We start from the raw sequence: 16,545 nt of genomic DNA, 5'->3' as shown, positions 1-16,545 counted from the left end.
ACCTGCAAAAAATCCCCAAAAACCAAAACACTAACCAAGCAACTGACAAATAGAACTTCAAAACTGCATCACAGTTCTTAATTGTGATGTCAAAGCAATGGAATATTGAAAAGTTTTATCCGATGGATGATGAGTTATTTATGTGTGCTAATTATCAGTGTTCTGGATTTGGTTCCATGTGTCATTCGGCAAACAAAGGATGATTCCTCAGGGCTTGGAACAGAGTACCCATTCTCCAGACATAAGCTGCTGTGTTTAGCAGGAAGGGAGAAAGCTTCTGGTGTGTTGTTAGATTTCAGTAGAACATCTCTCCTCTTTCCAGCTCATTGCCATGTTTGCTCAGTTGACTGAGTCAGTTGGTTAAGACATTCAGTCATTAAGTAGTCACAAATCATCACAGGATACCAACAAAGATGAAAAAATGTTCCATTTTTACTTCTCCTTCACACTGTACATGGAAACAGGGAATTTATTCATTCTCTTTTCACAGATACAAGGGTGTTTTCTACCACAGTCGTCTTCATGTATTCCTCCAAAACTGAGATATGCACAGGCTCCACTTTCCTTTAATACTTTCACTGTTGTCAAATTACTGTAAAACAAAACATACAATGGGCAGTTATTAAAATTTGAAACATATTGATGTGACGTAGGCTATGATTTTTTAAAAAAATTATTGACTAAAATATTCAGAATATAGAATTAATTGTGTTTTACTATAAAGGTTTTTTTGTTTTCTCTAAACTCATTTTAAAAAGGTCTTGGGCCAGTGGCACAGAACAGTGGATAGAAGCCATTGTCACCAAACTAGACAGTCGGAGTTCAGACTTGGATACACAGAGTAGAAGAACAAATGCGACTCCAGGAGGTTCCAGCTGGAACAAGGACAGAGTGGGAGAGCAAAGAAAGAGACACTGTGATAACTGAAGACATCAAGGGAATAGGGAGAAACAGAGTGCTAGGGAAGTGCCTAGGATTCCTCAAGGATGACCCCACCTTAGGCTACTGGCAATAGTCAAGAGGGTGACTGAACTGGCCCACTCTGGTGATCAGATGGCTGAATACCCTAATTGTCATCATAGAGCCCTCATCCAGTGACTGATGGAAACAGATGCAGAGATCCACAGCCAGGTCCCAGGCAGAGCTCCAGGAAGCCAATTTATGAGAGAGAGAGGAGGGATTTGATGAGCAAGGGACATGGAAACCATGATGGGAAAAAGTACAGCAACAACTAGCCAAACTAGTGGAGACACATGTACTGTGGACCAATAGCTGAGGAGCCCTGTGGTACTGGACTAGGCCCGCTGGATAGCGAGACAGTTGTTTAGCAACTGTTTAGGGGGGGCCCAGGCAGTGGATTTGGAACCCATCCCTAGTGCATGAGCCAGTTTTTTGGACCCTAGTGCCTATGATGAGATACTTTGTGCAGCCTTGGTGCAGGGAGAAGGGGCTTGGACCTGCCTTAACTGAATGTACCAGGCTCTACTGACTCCCCATGGGAGACATTGCCTTGGAAGGGGTGGGGATGGGGGATGGGTTAGGGGGATGGTTAGGAGTCTGGGCAGTGTGAGGAGGGAAGACAGGGGAATCTGTGGTTGGTATGTAAAATGAATAGAAAATCTTTTAATAATAATAATGATAATAATAATAATAATAATCATAATAATAATAATAATAGTAATAATAATAAAGAAAAGTGTCTTCTTCAACTGCCTCTAACTACAGATGTGCTGTGACATGGGAACACACATGCATACATTAGCACAAAAATAAATAAATGTAATAAAAATAAAAATAAAAATGTTCTCTTGATCACAATTTAATGCCATATCTATTCCACATTGTTAACTTTTCATCTTTAAGTAAATTTAATTTTCAGTATCACCAAAAGATCATTTTACACTAAAGTTTATTTCCTATGATGCTTTTTGGAATAAAGACAGTTTAAAACCAAGAAAAAAAAATGAAGGTACATGGCTCACAAGACAGGGTCTCATGGCTTGTGCAACACAGTGAGATTTAAAAAGGCTAGGCTGATGAGAATCTGCATGAATGAAGATAAACCAGGCAATGAAATCCACCAAATGCCATTTGATGTCAAAAGGATAAAGCTTCAACAAAAAATCATCATTTATGGAGACCTGGATACAAGCCAGGTAGTAATAGTGCGTTTAGATTTACCATAGGAACAGCAAAAGTATATAAATGAAACTAATTGGCCTTTTGGGTGTACACAGAACATGTAAGGTAGGGTAGGAATAAGAATACACATTAGAAAGCCATGAGACACATTGGGTACAATCAATAAAGCATGTGTGTTGAACAGGAGCATAGAGGAATAGACCCAGTAGACACTAACTATTCACAAGATCCACATGGAGCACACATTCTGCATCATGATCTCTTTACTTTACTTACCTCCATGGTGATGCCCATTTGGAGCTCTACACAAGAAAGAAAAAATCTCATAGCTGCTCAATAGGTCCACTAGAACCTGACATTGAAACAGATGTCCAAGATACTGCATCTTCCCACTAGAGAACATGCTTCTTGTAGTGAAAGAAATCTTCTCAACACCAGGATTTTATATTGAATCCTCAATTTCGGCCCTAGTAACCATACCATCATCAGGGGGCAGTTCTGTAGCACAGTGAAAGTCTACAAAGATATTTTAACCTGGATGCAGGCATCCTCTCAGCCACTAGCACCTCACTCCAAATGTTACCACTTGCCATCTCTGACTCTGTATGGTGCTGTAGGATGTACATAAATTCATGAACTCTGTGGTCAGTCATAGTGGAAAACAGCATCCATCCTGGTGCTTAGGAGATAGATGAAGAATTGGGGCTAGCCTGTATGAAATGTTACTTCAAATAGAAAAACCAAAACTAATCACAACAAAAATAATCTGAATGCTTTGAATATATTAAAATATCTTGTAAGGCTGTCTGTCTCTGTCCTTTGGCCACCTATGTGACAGCCTGCTTGAAAGTATCTTTAGAGGAGAGAGAAGAAATTATTTTCCTGCAGATTTGGAACCTAGCTGTCTGCATTGCCTGGACCACATTCAAACAGAAGTGACCAGACCTATCTTATTCCCAGGCACTGAGTAAAATATTCCTGAGACAGTTACCGCTGTGAATACCATGCTTCAGATAGTTTCTGCAGCCAATGAAGAAGTTCAGTAAATGCCTCAAAGAAAATGACAACATGAAAAAAATCCAGCAGAAACAGTACATTCAGTGCATAAAACTTCAGACATTAGGATTACCATCTAACACTTGTAAAATAAGAATACTTGATATCTTTCAAGAGACTAAGAACAGGACAGGCACAGTCATAATTTGCAACCCAGACACTGCATCCATGTGGAGAGTTTATTATAATAAAGAGATGAAGATAAATGTAGGAAAGAGAGAGACTAAAAGAGAGGAGGAGGAGGAGGAGGAGGAGGAGGAGGAGGAGGAGGAGGAGGAGGAGGAGGAGGAGGAGGAGGAGGTGGAGTGGGAGGAGGAGGAAGAGTGGGGAGGAGGAGGAGGAGGAGGAGAAGAAGAAGAAGAAGAAGAAGAAAGAGAGAGAGAGAGAGAGAGAGAGAGAGAGAGAGAGAGAGAGAGAGAGAGAGTGTGCACTTCTCATGGAGGAAAAAGGTGGAAGAGAGAGAGGAAGTGGGAGGAGTTGTTCCTTAGAATGAGATTTTTCCATCAGGACCTAGGGTGGTGGGAGGGGTAGATCAGAATACTAACATTGGTTCCCAAGGGGGAAGGTCAGGATATTAATAGCCATAAACTAAAAACAACCTAGACATCCATCAAAAGTAGAATGGATAAAGAAAATGTGGTCCATTTAAGGAGCTGTAAAAAAACAATGGCATCATGAAAATTGCCACGAATTGGAAGGAACTAGAAAAGATCATTCTGAGTGAGGTAACCCAGATACAGAAAGACAAACATGGTGTGTACTCACTTATAGGTGGATATTAGCTATAAGGATAGCCATGCTACAATCCCAAGTCCCAGTGAAGCTAAAGTAACAAGGAGTGCTCAAGAGGGCGGGGTCAATGAATCTAATTGTGAAGGGGAACTAGAATAGACATTTCTGGTGAAGGGGGAGGGCTCTGGATTGGGGTGGGTGGGCATGGGAACAGGAGGGGTCAGGTGGGTGAATATGGAGGAAGAAAATCCAGGGAAAGACTACTGGAATGAGGGGCATCCCTAGGATGAACTAGAAACCTATTGCAATGGAACATCCCAGGAATCTAGGAGGGTGACCCTAGCTAACACTACTAACAATGGGGGAAACAGAGTCTGCACAGGCAATCTCCTGTAACCAGGTAAGACATCCAGTGGATGGACTGCCACCTTCAACCCAGAGGCAAAATCTTCAATATTCAGTTTGCCCTACCTACAAAGAGATACTAGGGTAAAGGTGGTATAGAAATTATGGGAATGGACAGTCAATGACTGGTCAAGCTTGAGACCCATACCATGAGAGGGAGCCCACCCCTGACACTGCCTGGAGGACCAGGACCCAGAGGCCAGACAGGCCAGAGACCTAGGATAGAGCTGAACATTACGACAAGTCAATGAAATGATTCATAATAGTCTTCTACACTCATAGATTGCTGCCTAGCCTAATTCCCACCAGACAAGGCTCACCCAGCAACAGCTGGAAACATGAAGAGACACACAGTCTAACCCCTGGAAGACCTTGGGGAATCATGGAGAAGAGGGGAGGAATGATTGTGAGAGCCAGAGTGGCACAAGGAAACCCCAGAATCAATTAACCTGAGCTCCCAGGGACTCAGAGACTGAACCAAACCCCAGGGAGCCTGCATGGGACTGACCTGAGCCCACTGCATACATGTGACAGTTGTGTGGCTTAGTTTAGTTTTCCATCTCCTAAAAGTGAGAGCAGGGCCTTTTTCTGACTCTGTTACCTGCTTTTGTGGACTTTTCTTTTGGGCTACCAGCTCCCCAACAATGACACTTATTATCAATTATGAACACTCAGCTGATAGTTTAGGTTTGTTTCTTACTAGCTCTTATAAATTAACTTTACCCATTTGTATTCATGTACACGTTGCCACATGACTCATGACATTACTTCTCCTCCTGAAACTCTGTTCTCTTTCTGTTTGCTGGTGATGCATTGTGTCTCCTCCCTTCTTCCCAGTGTCCTTTGTGTCTGGGAATCCTGCCTAGCTATTGACTGCTCAGCTTCTTATTAAACCAGTAACAGTGACACATCTTCACCGTGTACCAAATGCAGGATCCTTCTTCATACTGGGTTGCCTCCTCCAGCCTCAGTAGGAGAGGAGGTACCTAATCTTACAGCAACTTGATATACCATGACTGGCTGGTATATCATGGGAGACCTGCCCTTTTCTGAAGGGAAGAGGAGGAGTGGATTAGAGGGTGGGAGTAAAAGGGAAGACTGTGAGTGGACTGGAAAAAATTAACTAATTACTTTTGTTTTTTTTTGAGACAGATTTCTCTGTATAACAACTCTGGTTGTCCTGGAACTCACATTATGGACAACATTTGCCTTGAAATCACAGAGATCTGCCTGCTTCTGCCACCAAGTGCTGGGACTAAAGGCCTGTACCACCACCCCTCAGCAATAAATTTTAAAAATAGACAACCCCCAAAAGAGAACAGTATTTGTTGGTTTTTGTTTGCTTTTGAATGGTCATGTTCTAGGAGTTGGATAAAAAACATTGTTTTTAAATACACACACACATACACACACACACACACACACACACACACACACACACACAAACCTTATTTTTGGACAAATACAGAAATCCTAGGAGAGAAATTTTAATGTTAGTATTTCTTAAATCATCAATAAGAAGGAGGAATGTTAATGTGTGATTTGAAAATAGAGGGAGGAATTCTGAGAATTAAGACATGAAATGGTGATAGTACTTGGGATAAAGAACAGGAGAGGATCAAAGGTGGATTAACCAAAACTAAGGGTTTATAAAAGGCCCTATGGACACCCACTAGTTAATAAGCTTGCAGATGACCAATAAAAAGTAGAATTTTTTGTTTCTTTGGTGGTTTGGAGTTTGTGTGTGTTTGTGTGTGTATGTGTGTGTGTGTGTGTGTGTGTGTGTGTGTGTGTGTGTGTGTGTGTTTTAATATTTTTTATCTGATTGGGTGATTTTTTTAAATTTGATTTTCAGTTTTGTTTTTGTTTTGGGGAATGAAAAGGAAAGAACTTGAATTTAATTGGATAGGGAGGTGAGGAGGATGTGGGAGGTGTTAGAGGGTGGGAAAGCTGATCAAAATATGTTCAATTGAAAATGGAAATATAACCATAAAAAGAGTTAGAACCACAGGAAACACAAGTTATTAAATAAAAATCAAAGTATAAAGAAGGGGTTAAATCCAGAGCAATTATTAGTCAGAGAGACTACAGAGGTCTCCACACCAGCAAAGCATATTGCCATTACCTTTGGTTACCCACCATAACTACATGGTAAGTAAGACCTGATTGCTAAGACACCATACACTTTGATATCAGACATAGAGAAATCAATTTCAAATGGATCAGGAAACTTTTTTCCTTGAACTATTTTTCAAAGGATGAGAAGGTGATTTGCAGGCTGCTGGGGGAGAAAAGATATGAATGGTTTTACCCAGCACTGAAGCCTGCATGCTTCAGTACTGACCTGCTAGGCAAGGTGTGCCCAGTGGTACCATTGTTATTGGATAACTAAGTGCTTTCTTATTAGAGTTGAGCTATTTACTATATAAGTGATATCATGTTTGCTATTGTAATCCAAATCAAAAGCCAATGATTGTGGAGGTCTAGTGCCCTAGCTTGGAAACTGCTACACTCATTTTAATAAGTGGGCATGTAGTCAAATTTTACTCTTAGTACGTGCGTTTATGCCCTTGACCTTGGTCAGAGAAGCTTCTTTTGCAGTAGATAGATATTGGTACAGATCAACAGAACTAGTCAAAGTTCAAAAGAGAAGAGAAAATGTGTTTAGCCCTATGGGGATATTTTCATCAATTCCATCTCCCTCAACACCATCCCAAGACTCAGGGAACAACAGGGAAGAGAAAGCGGAAAAATGTAAGAGCCTGATGATAGGAAAGCGCTATGAAGTCCTACCATCTGGACATGACAATGCTTTTGCACTCACAAACTCACAGCAGCTGTAGTCACCAGTATGACACCTGAACAAGAACAAGCCAACCAAAATCCCAGCATAGTTGGGGAGGGTCCCTCTATCTCTTAGGGAGATAGTATTGTTAGGTGATTGCTACTGGAAATGGGAGCCACATTCTTTATTAAGTTGTGGCCAGTGGGAGGTATCCTTGCTCCAGTGGATGGCCTACAAACATGCACCAGTGGACAGCATCAAGTAAGAAAACATGAGTGAGATGGGAACACCTTAAGGTACAGTCAGGGCAAGGTTGAGCGAGCAAGTAGGGGATAATGTGATCATATTTCATTCTGGATATGTATATATTTTTAAGAAATGATATTAATAATGAACAGTTTTCAAACAAGTCAGAAATGAATAAACTTAGAGCTTATAGACTACAGCAACCTTGAAATGAAAAGTAGATATGCATATATATATATATATATATATATATATATATATATATATATATATATCAATGCAGTTTTTATATTTATAAATTAACAATTAAATAATCTAACTACAGAAACAAGTCAAGTGTATATTTAAGATACATTCATAATATCTTTCAGGATGAACAAGTTACTTCACATGATCTTATGCTTTTGTGTGTGTGTGTGTCCTCTGCATCTTAGAACATACAACCCTGAGCTGTGTTCAATATGACATCACTAGCAGTCAGCTTCTAAACCATTCCTCTTCCCTGTCTAACACTTGATCAAACACTGTCTGATGCACCTTGTCCTGACCTGTGACCTCCCTAGAAAATGAAGAAAGCCATGTAAAATGAGAGAGAAGTCTTTGCATCCATCCTCCCAACTGCACACCAGTGTTAAAGTGTGAAGGTTCAGGAAACTCACAGGTTAGATGGGACATTGCCAATCCATTGCCATTCTCCTTTGCTTCCATTATATTTTAATCCAGTCCAGTATCCGTTTGTAGTAACCTGGGACTGTAAGAACTTCTGTAAGAAAAATAACACATATTGTGATAAAATGTCTGTCTGACTGGTGAGAAAAGAACAGGATACCAGGCCCCAGATATTCTTATGTCAGTTCTCTGCTGTCTTGTCCTCCAGTGCTTCCTTCCCTCCATGCTCATTTTTAAAGTGATTTCCCACTAGGAGCTCATTTATGTAAAAACCAATGTCAGTTACTTAAGTTATTTAAAATGAAAACTTCAGTTGGCTAGAGATACTGGATTCATGAAATGATTTGTAACTGTATTTCTCAGAGAAAGTCTGACTGTATAGCTTAGGCTGACATTGAACTCACAATCTCCCTGCTTCAGACCCTGGTTCCTTAAGTAACCTGATACTTTATGAAATTTTTCAAATACATATTTCAGAAGATCACAGAAGCATGTAGGAAGTGTTCAACTTAAGTTGACCTCCTGTCTGAAAAAACAAATTAGTCCAGATGAAAAGTCCAAGTCCTCTGTGAAAAGCTGTGCGCTATCCCACATGTACCAGCAATGAAGCCATACTGTTACTCAGACCTGAAAGTGACAGAACTTGAGGAAGGGGGAGATACTTGAAGTAAATAGCGTGTCTTACATGTTACATTTGAATTGAATGATACCTAATACAATTACTGAATATATTTTATAAGTTTAAATTTACCTGTTTACTGTATCAAATAGAAAACTATATTATTATTTGTCATTAAAATTTATTTTATGCTGTAATTATCAGACATGAATTAAATTGGTGAAGAAATTGTACATCATATTCTAAATGACAAAGGTTTTAAGCTGATTATTCAACCATTTCTCTAGAAAAATACCCTCTATGTATTTGAAGAAACTTCTTTAATGACAAATATAAACAGTTAATGCCCAGATCATGGCCACTTGTTTTCATTTAAATATTTATTTCTAAAGATAGATTTTTTATTAAGATTATATTAAGATTAAATATAAGAATATTAGGAAGTAAATATTATAGGCAGATTCAGTGAAAATCAATATGGAGCGAGCAGGAAAACTGTTAATTCCACGGTTCTCATATAATTTCCATTTTGCAGATTGGTCCAGAGTTAAGTTACTTTTTCCATTGTAATCCAGTTACTCATCTCAGACAATCTCACTTCGGGGTTCCAAAGAGCAAACCCTAGACCATAGTCTCTCTGGGTGCAGTTGACACTCTATGGAGATAAATAACTCTCAATCACAGGATGTGCTAAACCAAAGGGCTAAACTTATTCAGGGAAAACATGCTTCTCTTCAGGATTCTCTGGCAGACTTCTGGCAAAGGGAAGAGACTGCAAAGATAGAACTGTCTCCTTAGAAACGAGTCTCTTCATAACAGACCCTTTGTCCTGAAACTAAATAGGAAGCAAGAAGGATGGACTGGAAAACTCTTACTGAATGATTTTTGCTCAAATTACAGGAAAACCACATGCACCTGTTGAAGGACTCACTCTTTTTTTTTTTTTTTTTATATCTGTGCTCAGTATTTCACTATCAAGGGCTCGAAAAGGAGTCTAAGAATAAAGAAGCATGTAATTGTCTATGGTACCAGTTCATCATCATCATCTATCTTCAAAAGGGATAAGCTGCAGTCCTGGCAGGTGTGTTCACATCCACTCCAGTGTTTATCATCCATGATGAAATAATAACACTTTATGCCATAGCAGAACAAATGTCCTTCAACAGGTTTTCCTACAACAGAGAAGGAAATGGTGAAAATTCTTATTTTCTAGTATTCTGTTATTAGAACTGTAGTGATATCTTGTATATGCTAGTCTGAAGATCAGAGGGCAGAGCTAGTCATAGAGTTAATCAGAGAGGCCAGGCAGTGGTGGCACACACCTTTAATCCTAGCACTATAGGCAGAGGCAGATGGATCTCCGTGAGTTCAAGGCCACCCTGGACTACAAGAGATTAATCCAGTATAAAAGAGAAACAGAGCCAGGCAGTGATAGCTCACACCTTTATTTCCAGTACTTGGGAGTCCCACACCTTTGATCTGAGCAGTAGGAAGTTGGAGATTGGAAGAGATATGGCTGGGCAGAGAAAAGAATATAAGGCAGGTGGCGTAGGACTCAGGGGCATTCAGTCTGAGGTTTCATGGAGACAGGATCTTCCCCTTTTGGCTGAGTTGTTGGCAAGGTGAGAAGTGGCTGTGGCTTGTTTCCTCTGAACTTTGAGCATTTACACTGATATCTGTCTCTGGGGTTTTATTATAAGAACTATTAGGATTTGTGCTACAGAAAAATGTATTTATTACGCATCTGCAACTAAGTAAAACCTCACAGCTCTCAAAAATTGAGAATCTACAATGCTGAGAGACCCCTGCACACCCATGTTCTATGCAGCACTGTTTATAATAGAGATATGGATAAAATTTAAGAGTTCATTATGGATGAATATATAGAGAAAATGTAGCATATACACACAAAGGATTATGATAAATCCTTGAAAGGGAAGATATCCAACCAGGCATGATAACTTATGCCTATAAACAAAGCACTCCATAGGCTGTGGCACGAGGGTCACCTCTAGTTTGAGGTCAGCCTAGGTTAAGCAGTGAATTCGAGGCCAGCTTTGGGTTTATGGTGAGTTCTACACAGCTACAGAATGAAACCATTGTCACATCTAATCTCCCAAAAGAGAAATCCTGACCTAAGTGACCAACTGAGTAGTAAGAGTCCCCCAGGTGACTCCTGACTGCAGTTCACCTAGTGTCAGGACTAAGTGTCCTATTATGAGCCAATTCATTATTAATTAGACAGCAGAGACTTTGCAATAGCTTTCCTTTGTCAGAAGTCTACAAGGAAGTCTTTCAGAGAAGCATGGGTGAATTTGAAGATAGTGTGAAGAGAAGCAAACTAGTGCCAGGACCATACTTCTTTATTTCACTCAGATGGGGCTTATAACACAGGCCAGTTCTACCAAGCAGATGTTTGTAAAGCTCCAGGGGCTAGAGGGTTTGGAAATGAGCCCTTGCTGCTCAGAGGCAGTTACATGGATAATGGAATGCTAGGTCTGCAGTGATACACTGTGCCCACAGTGGCCCACATGCTACTGTATACATACAGCTATGCTGTGGTCTATGTTAGATGCTCTTACCTTAATAGAAATAAGGGACAAACAAGGAAGATTTTGATGGTGATTTCATGTTCTCCTGCCTTCAAGGGTACACCCACATGCCCAAAGTATCAAATTTGAATAAATTAAAACATGTGTAGTTTACATAGCTACAACATCTCAGTAGGATTTATTTGTTTTGTCTGTGCTGGGGATCCCCTTTCTCTACTAATAAACCTTTATGTCCAACCCCTGTTTTTCTGAGAAGAGGTATCATCACTCTGTAGTTCAGGCTGGCTTGGAATTTGCTGGACACCTAGACTGTCCTCAAATTTACAATCCTCCTGCCTCGGTGTTCTCATCACAAGCATTGCTGCCACTTAGAGATGATAGTTATTTTATTCTAAAACAATAATATAAAACATTTTTGTTGAGTCGGGAATGCAACAATGACTATTTTTGGACTTTATCTTTTTCTCTGTCACATATTTTAAAACTTACCAGTTTTAAAGCTATTATTAGTCCTTAAATAATGAAGATTGTCACTCCTGCTATAATGCACAGTGAGATCATATGACAGAGTTCTTTGTGAACATTAACTTTTGAAAAAATTACTTAATAATGAATGATAAACTGTGTCAATTAATGTTAACCAGTCACAATGCAAGGAAAGAAAGTTTCCTTGTAACACTTGATAGTTTCATCTCTGTGTCATTCATTTCCAGAGATACACCAGTGTGGGCACCATGGAGAAGGTCCCATGTGTGCTGCAGTGAGCTTCACTATGGTCACACACAGGCCAACTCTCTGACACCAAGGCAGAAGGAAAACAAACACCCAAACACAATTATTTTTATGACTGCATCCATGGAAATGCTTTATGTCCATTTCATCCTAAGAATTTGGTAAATACTCTCTTACTGGAAACTTCCACATTTTATTAACACAAAGAATGTGGACTCAGATTGGCCCTCACATGAAAATAACCTGAATTCTCAGCTGTGCTGACTGAACTTCCATCCCCTGGCAGAAGTGGGAGACAGGATGGCCACTGAGTTTTACAAACTAAGATTACCCTAATCCAAACAGGGATTTTCAGGGTTCCAGGCCCTCCATGTGACAAGGAAACACCACCCATTAACTCAGGGATCACCAGCATAGTTAGATGCTAACTGGACTTCACATTGTTTAGAGAAGAATGAATACAAAATAATGCAATATTTTATTCAAGATTACCTTCTTACCTGTACTCTGTATGCAATCTAAAATGACCTTAGTTTTCGCACAGCATCTGTTCTGTTTTCTGTCGAGGGAATTTGGTTCCTTTTGATGTTTGAAATCCTCTCTAGACTTATTTCTCAAAGTTTCATTTAAGCAGCTGTTAGTTTGCATGGTGATGTATCTCTGATTGTGGTTGTTTAGATTTTTCTGTAGTTTGTGTTTTTCTTGACTATACTGAAAAACTAAAATTAGCAAAAGATACAACTAAAATGGATATAAATACTAAATATTGAAATTTAAGATATAAGAAAAGGTCCCATATTCAAAACATATACTATTACTTCAATTGGATTTTGACATTTAGAAAATAACACCTTAATTAATTCATTAAAGAAATGGAAACATCAATTTCCCTCTACCAAAATCTTCAGTATAAAGTAAATGATAACGCAGAATTAAATTATGGTGGAAGTACATTGCCTTCCAATACCTTCATTTTTTCTCTGCATAATACACACACACACACACACACACACACACACACACACACACACACACACACACACACACATATATATATATATATATATATATATATATATATATGTAAAACTAAAGAATTCGGTCAACCTTTAATATCCGCTGAAAATGTGAACTAAGAAACATGAAGTGGCATAATTCTCAAAGGACAGATGGAAAGCAAAATATCCAGATGTGTAGCTATATTTTCGCATATCCTGGGAGTGGTTTCCTCTAAAGATGTAAAGCAATATAATAAGGCTGAAGCTTTAAGGTCTCTGTACATATCTATTCTTTTTACAACCATGTCCTCAAGACAGACTGGGGAAAAATGTAAAGAAGGTCATTTCCTTTGCACAGCTGTTTCTCACATAATATTTACCTAACATTCCCAGTCTCTTGAGCTCAGAACGCAGACTATCACCAAGTTCTCACAATGAACATGACCATGAATGAGGAAGTACAAAAGCTCTCAACAGCCCAAAGTTAATGAAATAGGTATGTAAGAGAAAGGGACACTGGACTGTGCCAGGATTAAAAATATCCTAAACCAGAGCTATGTGGCACATCCCCTGTTATAGGCAGGACAATGGACAGAGGGTTATAACTGCATAATAAGTGACTGAAGGTATTACTTAGGCATAAAGGCAAAGAAGATGTATATCAGTTACTCACTGTGTGTCACCAACACTGCAACTGTCACCAGCAGAACGGAACAAAGGATTCCCAGAGGTATCACAATGAAGTGCCAAGGGACTGAAGATTCTTAAGTTAAAAAATAAATCACCATTAAAAGAGCAACTCCCACTACTGATTATAATTTTGTGTAGCATGGAGACCATGGGATGTTGGTCTCTTAAATATATTACAGAAGTCCACCATACAAACTAAATGAACATTGCTTTCAAAATTATATTGCACCCATTATAGAAATCTTACATGTGTGAAGTTTCACAGGATTTCAAACTTTTTTCACCTTTGGCCTTGTATTTTTAATCCTCCTTACTCAGTCTAGAAGTAGCGGTATGACAGGCACATGCCCCTCCCCCAATTCTCCAAGATCAAAAGCCCATCCTTCAGAAAGCACTGGAGACACAGACACAGCCCAGGTAGATGATCCCAACCTGGAGTGTGCAGTTCACCAAGGGAGCATAACTGAGGATGAGGAGGAAGGGAAGAGGGATGGATGTTCTTGAGAACTGTAGGGAACCATGATGGTTCTGGAGCTGACTTGTATACAGGCCCATCCTTAAAGAAGCTTAGAAGTCAACTCTTGACTTTTTTTTTTTTTTTACATAAGTTCTATTTTTCTCTAAATAATACAAAACATCTGCAAGTATCTGAGGTGTTGAGAATATCAAAGTCAAGCCTGCTATTATCAGTATGTCAAAGAAGTTAAAGTTTAGGGTTCATTTGTGACATTATATGAAGAGTGAGCAGAGAAAGAATACAAAGTTTTTATTAGTAAACTTAATTATTCTGCGAATGCATAATGTGGTTTAGTCATCCCCATCCCCTCTACCCTCTCTCATCCCCTTTCTTCCTCGGCAGCTTCTTCCCCGGAAGAGACTCTGTTGTCCTAGGAAGATGACTCTTTCTGCTTTTTTTGTACTAGATGTTGGAAAATCCTTAAGACAATAGAAACAACTTCTGTTAGAGTGAAAGTATTGTTTATAATGAATACTTTTCAATTCCTTAAGATTTTTTTTTCTAAACATATTTGGTGTTTCTTCAGATTCTAGTGTGTTACTTTTAAAAGTTTCAGAATTCTTGAATAAAGTAAAAATATTCTCTCAATTGTTTTTCAAATTTGACAGAATATATTCACTTCTCCACTCTCAATAACTTTTCCTTTTAGGCTCCCATCAATCTTCTCTGCCAATTCGGCTTTCTTTTGTTTCCAGCTAACAACTAAAAATAGGATTATTGCTGAGCGGTGATGGAACACACCTTTAATCACCATACTAGGCAGGCAAAGGCAGGAGATCTCTGAGTCTGAGGCCAGACTGTTCTACAGAGTACGTTTCAAGACAGCCAAGGCTACACAGAGAAACCTTGATTTGAAGCCCCTTTCCCCTCAAAAATAAATGTAAAAAAAAAAATGAAACAGACTTTAGCTAGGCATGATGGTATGTTCCTTTATCCAAGCACTTGGGGGGACAGAGGGAGAAGGATCATTTTCAGTTTAAGGCCAGCCTGGTCTACAAAGGGAGTTGTGGGACAGCCAAGGCTATTAGAAGGAGAAACAAGGTCTTAAAAAAAATCAAGACACACCCTCCCAAAAAAAGTAGTGTTATTGTTTCCAATGGCAGCCTATAGGATATTGTTTTCAAAATTAGAAGCTTATGATGCATTAAAAATAGGTAAATTTAAGCTGGGCAGTGGCGGCGGCGCACGCCTGTAGCCCTAGCACTGGGGAGGCAGAGGCAGTTGGTTCTCTGTGAGTTCGAGGCCAGCCTGGTCTACAGAGTGAGTTCCAGGAAAGGCACAAAGCTACACAGGTAAACCCTGTCTTGAAAAACCAAAAAAAAAAAAAAAGGTAAATTTAGATGTTTAAATACTTACCTCTATGACCAGCTTCTCTGGGCCCTTGGGTCTCATCAGCCCTTCCTCTGTTCTGCAAGTCTGAAGACTTATGGAATCTCACAGTTGTGTAAGTAATCTCATCACTCATCATGGGAGTAAATGAAGTACAGTCTGTGTTAAAAATCTGCCCTTGAGTGATTTCTAAGGAAAAAATGAAAATGTCCACACTTAGGAAGGTATCTGGATCTGATGCTACAGTGGGGTGGGAAGGGGTGGGGTCTGATTCATTTCTCTAATGATCTGAACACCCTAAATTACATGGACTGACCCCGTTTTCCAATAGAGGTGAGAAGTCTTTGAGGATTTCTGTCATTTGTACATCTAGTGGCCACTAAACTTATTATCAGGAGACACAGAAAGAATTAAAAACTTACTAATAAGTCATTGTAATATTGACAGGACACATATGTAAAATGTTAGGCGAAATTAGTATTACCACAATCCATTGAAATACTTATAAACTATTAATTGAAATAACAAAAATCAAAGCTTTTTGAATAAATTAAAAATCTTTGCTTTAAAATTATTTACATGTTTTGATGAACACATGAATGTAAAAATGTTCTTGTAGTGTTTTTCAATCATGCATGTCTATCAGAGTTTCCCAGACGTCACTTTTGAGACAACATATGTAGTTTTATACTGCTGTTGATTAACATTTTGGGTTGAAAGTACAGATGTATCTCCCCTGAGATCTCCAGCCTCTCCACTCAGTCACACCTACATGTTGTTCTCCAGAGTCAATCCTGATAAATGCATGAAACTAGAAACTATCCTACTGAGTGGGGTAACTTAGACCCTTCTCCCAAAAAACAAACCTAAATATTGCATGTTTCATCACATCCTAGGCTCCTGGCTCCAAGTCTTCAGACGGTACAGAACCTGGAGGAACTGCAGCAACCAGGAAAGTAGAAAGGGGTACTGCATGGGTGGGGTGTGGGAGCAATAGAGATGGGCATGGCAGGTTACAAACTGAGGTTTTAATTTCAAATCATTCCATGTACATGATTATTTCACATATTATA

At 39.2% G+C, this 16,545-nt stretch overlaps 1 protein-coding gene across 1 annotated transcript; it reads right to left on the bottom strand.

The window, feature by feature from the left end:
• Positions 1-432: 432 nt before the first annotated feature.
• LOC118580309 (killer cell lectin-like receptor 2) lies at positions 433-15,611 on the bottom strand. The gene is made up of 6 exons (XM_036181970.1): positions 15,500-15,611; positions 13,610-13,699; positions 12,439-12,657; positions 9,684-9,826; positions 8,026-8,129; positions 433-592 (listed from the first exon to the last, which is right to left on the bottom strand). Exons 1-6 carry the CDS (start codon positions 15,609-15,611, stop codon positions 433-435), a joined length of 828 nt encoding a protein of 275 aa, XP_036037863.1.
• Positions 15,612-16,545: the final 934 nt, after the last annotated feature.

The sequence above is a fragment of the Onychomys torridus genome, chromosome 3 (genome assembly GCF_903995425.1).
Source record: "Onychomys torridus chromosome 3, mOncTor1.1, whole genome shotgun sequence".
NCBI classification, from domain to species: domain Eukaryota; kingdom Metazoa; phylum Chordata; class Mammalia; order Rodentia; family Cricetidae; genus Onychomys; species Onychomys torridus.
Note: the sequence above shows the minus strand (reverse complement) of the source record. Positions and strands in the feature narration are given on the sequence as shown.